The 7,868-nt window shown below is 42.9% G+C and overlaps 1 protein-coding gene across 6 annotated transcripts in view; it reads left to right on the plus strand.

Annotated features, from left to right (window-relative positions):
* The window catches only part of IL13RA2 (interleukin 13 receptor subunit alpha 2), a 49,062-nt gene extending 42,226 nt beyond the window's left edge, over positions 1–6,836 (plus strand). For all 6 annotated transcript variants that reach the window (XM_027863311.1, XM_027863310.1, XM_027863306.1 and 3 more), the window contains exons 9-10: positions 3,908–4,026; positions 5,881–6,836. In XM_027863311.1, the coding sequence (XP_027719112.1) occupies positions 3,908–4,026; positions 5,881–5,928 (167 nt within the window). In that variant the 3' untranslated portion in view covers positions 5,929–6,836. The remainder of the gene's footprint in view (positions 1–3,907; positions 4,027–5,880) is intronic.
* The last annotated feature ends 1,032 nt before the right edge of the window (positions 6,837–7,868 follow it).

The following is a 7,868-nucleotide window of genomic DNA, read 5'->3' on the forward strand; positions in this document are numbered from 1 at the left end:
TGTGTGTGTGTGTGTGTGTGTGTGTGTGTGTGTGTGTGTGTGTGTGTCCTGCCAGACTTCTCAATGAAAAGAGCTGTGTTTATCATTTTGGGTTGAGTAAGGGGCAAACGTGAAGACAGTAAAGGCCTTGAGAAGGTTGAATTTGAACATACGTCTAGAGTACAGCTAAGTGTCAGCTAGACTATTTCCTTGAAATGGATGAAGGCGGTGAGAGCCAGGTTTGTGGGACTAACACAGTTGGTATGGTCAGTTCTGGTTTTCCCAAATGTGTCACTTGGGCCGGGATTCACCTTGAACTCTCAGACTTCAGTCTATTTACTTCTGCCTTGGTTGGATGTGACAGTTGGGGTGGGATTCAGGGGGAAAAAGCCCACAGTATTTTTTAATGACTGTCCTCTGGGGTCAAGTGAGGACTTGACAGCAGGGAAGACAGCTGCTTCATCAACTTTGCTGAGATGAATATAGTTGTGAAAGCATGCAACTAAGTTTAAGATAAATCCATTTAAGTCCATGCCCACGGCTGCCAACCTGTCACTGACAACTTTCATCTTATATCCTCTGCAGATAAATGTTGGAACTTTCACAACTAAAGAGAGGACTAGTTATCCTCTTCCTCTGGAAGTTTCAAACTATGTTTTTTGTGGGGAGGGGAAAGAGGAGGTACTGTATGAGTACATTTCATTCTGGATCTACAAAGAACCCAAAGAAATCAGGCTATAGATAGACACTAGTTCAGAATGACTCATAAGTATCCATAAACTGAAAAGAGTTGTGTGGCTAATTAGAAACACTTAAAAAATAAAAAAGCAAATGTAGGACATGACCATTGGCTAGGCCATGAAGCTTCCAGGATGGCAAAATTCCATTACAGTGAAACACTTGGTTTATCACTTTTCTACTCTCTGAACTATAATGGACCTTGGCCTACTATACTTGATTTTTTTCTGTTGTTCCAGTAACTGGTTTTCCCTAAACTATACAAGTCAATAGAACAGGAAGCTGCACGGAACTGTGCTTTGAGAGAAATCCTTTGGGCTTCCCTGGCTTGATTTGCATCATTAGCCTGGAACTAGATACTCTTGACTTTGGTCAGAGAGCTTATGGGTAGAGAGTTATCTCATCCCATTACCGTTTTTACTGGTCAATTTGTAGTCTCCAATGACCCAAACTGTTGAAGGCTGGACTTATTCTTAGAGTCCAGGGCTCTCTTGGTAACTCTAGGGAGGTTGGGAGCAGTGACAAAAGGAGGGATTTCTCCACTGAGCTTCTGCCTCTTAGTCTGTAATGCTTCTTTATAAATGATTCTTTATAAAACTTTCATTAATCTCAGGCATTTGTACATCACTTTTATTTTGGCGTACATTGCTCCTCTACATCGTAAATCTTTCCTTATAACAAAGAATAGCAAAAAAAAAGTGCAGATCATCAAAACTAAGCAACACATGGAGCCATTCTGATATAGTGTATACAATGTTTTTCATCCATAGTTCCCCGCTTCTACAGAGAAGGAGGGAGGTGCATTTTTTCTTTTCTTCTTTGAGGCCCAGCTTGGTCTTTATAATGACAACGATGTTCAGTTTGGGTTTATTTTCTCTTTATTTCCATGGTTGGACTCATTGTGTATATTATTTTCCTGGTTCTGCTGCCTTTGTTCTGCATTAGTCTTCCCATGAATCTCTATTCATCATATTCATCCCTTATTTTCGGGTAGCCATATTCTATCATATGCACATACACAATTTATTTAGCCATTCCCCAGTTGATGGGCATCTACTTTGCTTTCATTTCTTTGGCACAATTCTTATAGGAAATTCCATTAGAATTAGGAAAAGAGAGAAATTTTTTGGTCTTTTAAAAATTAAATAGTATTGCTGGTTAAGGGTTGACCTCAGGGGCAGCTAGGTGGTGCAGTGAATAGAGCACCAGCCCTGAAGTCAGGAGGACCTGAGTTCAAATCCAGCCTCAGACCAAACACTTGACACTTACTAGCTGTGTGACCCTGGGCAAGTCACTTAACCCTAATTGCCTGAAAAAAAAAAGAAGGATTGGCCTCATACAGGGAACTTGGGCTAGGGAGGCCCATCCCCCAAAGAATCTACAATTGCCACTGCTTTGCCTAGTAGAATGAACATCCTTGTTTGGATGAGAGGCCTCTTAAATCATTATAAGTAGCTGTTACTAGTAGTAGTAACAGTAAGTAGTAGCAGCAACAGTAGCAACAGTAGTAGTTGGTACTTAGCACATTAAGGTGTGCAAAGTAATATATATATACATATATTATATATATATATACATATATATACACATATATATATAATCTCTTTTGAACCTCTCAGCTACTCTGGGACATAGGTATTATTGTCTCTATTTTACACAGATGAGAAAACTGAAGCAGGAAGAGGTGAAGTGACTTACCCAGGGTCACACAGCAGGGTGGGGATTTGAACTATGACCCTCTTAATGCCAAGGCCAGCATTATAGCCATTGTATAATCCTACCTCTTATGATCATGATTTATTTATTCCCTAGCAGAGAGCAGGACTGTGGCAGACTTTAGACAGTCAGCTTTTTGTCAGGGGGCAGGGAAGGGAGGTTGAGGGAGAGCAAGAAAGGGGAAAATTGGAATAAGGAAAGTGCTATTCAGGCTCATTGGGCCTGGAGGTGCTCTTTCTTTTTTTTTAAGTATGCTTCAGTCTGCATTTGGACACCATCAGTTCTCTCTCTGGGGATGGATAGCATTTTTCATCATGAGTCTTTCAGAATTGTCTTGGGTCATTAGATTGCTGGGAATAGCTAAGTCATCCACAGCTGATCATCGCACAATATTGCCGTTACTTTGTACACAGTACATTGCACTTTGCATCAGCCCGTGCAAGTCTTTCCAGGCTTTTCTGAGAGCACCCTGCTCATCACTTCTTATAGTACAATAGTATCCCATCATGATCACATACCACAACTTGTCCAGCCATTCCCCAATTGATGGGCATCCTCTCAATTTCTGGTTCTTCACTCCCAGAAAGGAGCTGCTATCAATATTTTTGTACATATAGGTCCTTTTCCTTTTTGTTTTTTATCTCTTTGGGATACAGACCTAGTCGTGGTATTGCTAGGGCAAAGGGTGTGCAGGGTTTTACAGTTCTTTGGACGTAGTTCCAAATTGCTCTCCAGAATGGTTGAATCAGTTCACAACCTGGAGGTGCTCTTTCAAGGGGTGGGCATAGATTTGGGAATGGAGAGTGATTATGATGAACTCAGCTTGCTTAAAATTTTGTTGAGGGCCAAGGCCATTCTTATTACTACTCATGCCATTAAAAACTCAGATTTCCCTGTAATTGCTAAACCATGGCAACCTTGAAATGTTGTCCCCTTGACCAGCCTGCCCTATAGTTCACAAAAGAATTCTAAGCTAATTCAAGCATTTGACTTGCTTTCTCTTATTTGTAGAGTTTAAAAGAAACTCTGAACCTATCCGTCTAGTGTCAGCGGGGCTTGTATTTCATTACTTTGAGATGATTAAGTAAAGTCACAAGTTCAATTTTTAAAAATTGAAACCAAGCCAGAGAATCAATAACCAGAGGAAGCAAAGGATGTTGAGAGAATTGTATTTGAGGTGATTTTTTTTTCCAAATGAAGTGAACAGATGATGCTGTTTCAGTTCAGCAAACAGCACTGTCCATGTAGCAAGACCCTGGCCCAAAGGGATGATGGAACACCAAGTAGGTGTCTGGCCACACGTAGCCTGCTCTCGGTTTTCTGCTCCAGTGATTCCAGCTCTAACCTCGTGAATATGGCAGATGATTGGCAGTTGGAGCCATGCTCCCGTTTTAGCCCTACCCCATCTTAGTATTTGAGAGTTTCTCAAAACCAAGCCCAACCTCTAATCCTTGTTTGTGATTTTCATTCCTAGAGCAACAAGAGGATGACAGGTGGCTTCTCTTTACCATCATCCCAGTCACTTTAATCATGCTAAATGCCGTCCTGATAGCTTTGTTGTTTGTACAAAAACAGAGAACCTATTTGAAACGGGTAAGTTCTGGGAGGTGCCCTTCAGTTGCAGCTTAAACAAATAAAATAAAATAAAATCAAATCCCAGACAGTGGTGACATTGTCATCTCCATGCAAGAGGGAGAGGTCATGCCTTATGAAGTGCGACTCCCCTTACAATGGAGTCATTTTTGAAGCTCCGTCCCAAAACAAGAATAAGAAGTCTCCTGGGTCATGTTTATTGAAGTAATCTCATCATTTTGCCTATGACTCACGAGAAATTATTCATTCTTAGCTTCCAGGAAGGATTTGAGCTTCAAGATAATGGGGGGGGGGTGTAACAGGAGGGTGAGACTAGAAAAGGTTGACAAATCCTGGAATACCATGAGGGTGTGATGGATGAATGAATCAGTGCCTACTATGTGCCAGATCTCATAAGGAATATGAAGACAAAAAAGGCAAGCCTTGAGTGCCTACTATGTGCCATATCTTATGAAGAATATGAAGATAAAATAAGGCAAACCCTGCCCTCAGAGAGCTCCCAGTCTCCTTAGAGAGGCAAGGCTTAGATTAAAGAGCTCACACGATAGAAAAATGAAAAATGAAAGGGACTTCCTAGGACCCTCAGTTTCCAAAGAGGAAACCGCTTTTCAACATTTGTTTGAAGTCCTCCACAGAGGGAGATGCTTCGTCCTCTTGGGGCAGCCCATCCCACTTTGGGACAGCTCTCTTCCAAAGTTTGTGCTTGCATTGAGTGGAAAGTTATTTCTCCAACTTTACTCATCATTCCTAGTTCTGCTCTGGGGTCAAGCAGAACAAATTTCATCTCCCTTTCGGATGATAGCCCTTCAAATACTTGAGGGTAACTATACTGCACACATCTCCTTCCTGCCACACTCCATCAGTCTTCTCTTCTATTGGCTAAATGACCCCTGGGCCTTCCGTAGATCGTGGTGACCTTCCTCTAGACACTCTACCAAATTCCACCTTAAGGCATTAAGGATCGCTTCCTTCAGAGCCCAGCTCAGGTGCCACCACCTGCTTGAGCCCTTTCCTGCTCTTTCTCCCCCCTTCCCCCAAACGTCGGTGCCCTTTCCCCCCGTGGGAGCTCTTGGAGGGCAGAGGCTATTTTGTTTTCACCTTTTTCCCCCAGCACTTAGCACAGAGTCCTGCATATAGTTGGTGCTTAGTAAAACATTTGTTAAATTGACTTCAGCTGCACACATGGCTTCAGATGTGGCCAACCAGGGCAGAGAACCTCCCCTGCCTGACCTAATAGCGTGAGTGCTGAAGAGCTCAGAGGAAGGAGATCACAGTCGGGAGGCTTAAGAGATGAGATTTGCACACAGACAAGGAAGTGTTGGAGCCTTGGCCTAGGAGCCTAACCAATGTGATAGATGCTGTCCTTCAGGTCTTTTTGCCTTCCATGGATCCCAGTGAAATACTTGGGTTGTTTGTCTGTCACTCTTTGCTCTTATTCTCTGACTGTCCCACCTCCTTTTCTGATTATACATTTCCTCCTTCTAACAGCCCTCTTCATTAAATACACACACACACACACACACACACACACACACACATATATATTTGTATAGTCTCTACATAAACACATACAAACATACCACTTAAATCACTTTCTGTGCCCATCATCACTGGAAATGTGCAAGATAAGGGGCAGCTAGGTGGCACACTGGATAGAGCTCTGGCCTTGGAGTCAGGAGGACCTGAGTTCAAATCTAGCCTCAGACACATAACACACTAGTTGTGTGACCCTGGGCAAGTCACTTAACTCCATTGCCTCACAAAAAAAAAGAAAAGAAAAAAAGGAAATGTGCAAAATAGTGTTCTCATTATTCTGTGTCTTCATCGATAATTTCAGGCTCTTTGTAATTTCAGGTTCTTGGCAAAAAGGAAATCCATTTCTACCAAGAGGCAATCTGTTGATAAACCGTCTTCCTTCCAGTCACACATCCATAGCAGGAAGAGAGATTAATCCTTATTTGTTGAGCACCCTGAGGAGTCTTCTGGCATCCTGTTTCCCTTGGGATCACCTCTGAGAGCAGCAATGGCATATTTCAAATGACTTTAGAATACACACTCACATATGTACATGTGTGTGTGTATACATACATATACATATATTTGGAAGGGTTTGCTTATAGAAGAAAAAATCATCATGTGTTATAAGCTTTCTAGTTCCTACTAATAGATCTGCTTCTCCTGAATCTTTAATGTTGCACAATAGAAAGCCCAGGGACAAGTCTGTTTTTATTTTTAAATGATCTGTTCTCAGAAATATGTGATTTCCTAACTTGTACAAAGCTGAGCCACACAGACTTTGCCAAATCCTAATGAGTTTCAACTTTGTTAAAACTTGCCCTTTAGGTTAGTTCCTGGACTGTGAATCACATTGTTTGGATGAAAATTTAGCTGCAGGCGTGATGGAGTGACAAGGATATCATTTCAGATGCACGTCCTCATTCTTCAGATCCTGGTGCCTCAGGTCTCAGGACAAGGAAAAGTATTTGTGTGTGAATGGGAGGGGGCACATGGAGGAAATGGAAGACATGAGATGACACCGAAATCAACTGTGAGAACTTAGAAGAATCCACTTACTCTTCAGAGAAAGCTCAAGAGTTTGCTGTGCTTGCTGGTAGCTCTTTCCATATTCAGATTGGGTGATAAAGACGCCTGGAGTCAAAAGGAATTAGACAGGAAATTAGCAAGAGGGTATTAAAAAAGGACATTCAACTCAACATTGCTCAACAGAGCAATCTCACCCTAAAGAGAATCGTCATTCACATGTGGCTACTTCCTTGCATACTTCATGAGTTATGGATGGTGACTGTCAACACGGGGGATGGGGGTGGGGTGGGAGTGGGAGTGGGAGGTGCTTTGAGAGCTGGTCAAATCCATATGGCTAGGGCAGGATTTGGGACAGAAGAGCTGACAGGGGGAAAGAAGCCACAAGATGCGGTTGCAAACAAAGTCCCACTCAACAATACTGTGCCTTCTTCCAAGGAAGGCCCCACCCAGCAGTGTGACCTTGTGTCCCTTGGCTCTTTGGCCGTCTTTTCTTGGTAGCCTCAGTATAGTGCATGTGCAGAAGAAGATAAGGTCCCTAACAATCTAGCTGGTGAGAGGACATAGATGGCTGACAAAACTCAAGGCAAGAATGATGAGAGTGGACAATTTTGTGGCACTTTGAGGTTTCTAGAACGCATTACATACATGATCTCATTTGATCTTCACAATACTTCTGTGAGGGCCATCCTCTAGGTTTGGTTTGCTTTGGTCCAGACTGTCATCCTGTCACTTTCAGATCTCAGAGGGAGGCTGGGTCACAGGTGGGACTTTAGCCTAGGAATCCAACATAGGCAGGCAACTAGCATTTATGAAGTGCCTACTATGTGACTGGTCCTGTGCTAAGTGAAGGGGACACAAAGAAAGTCCAAAAAGGCAGTGCCTGCTTTTAAGGAGCTCACTGTCTGATGGGGAGACAACCTCCAAACACTTTGGTCCCAACAGAATATGGAGCAGAGGGAAGGACATGTAAGGGAGATCAGGAAAGGCTTCTGGGAGAACATAGGCCTCTAGCTGAGACCTAAAGGAAGGCAGGGAGGGAAGCCAGGAGCTCTGACTGCCTTCTCTCCACTCTCACCACAGACCTTAGGAACCTCGGGAAGAGAAGACCTAGGGGGGACGTGTTTGAAAGTCTCTGCTAAAGAGAGCTTATTCACCGCGGTCTGCTGGGCCTCAACAGCACAATGTGGAACAAGGGATTGACGTTACAGGGAGCTAGATTTAGATTTACTCTTAGTATAAACCTAAAGCGAGAGTGATCCCGGAGACAGTTGGTCTTCTCTTGGTGTGCTCAAAGCCAA

The sequence above is a fragment of the Vombatus ursinus genome, unplaced genomic scaffold (genome assembly GCF_900497805.2).
Source record: "Vombatus ursinus unplaced genomic scaffold, bare-nosed wombat genome assembly UNPS02014771.1, whole genome shotgun sequence".
Lineage (NCBI taxonomy): Eukaryota > Metazoa > Chordata > Mammalia > Diprotodontia > Vombatidae > Vombatus > Vombatus ursinus.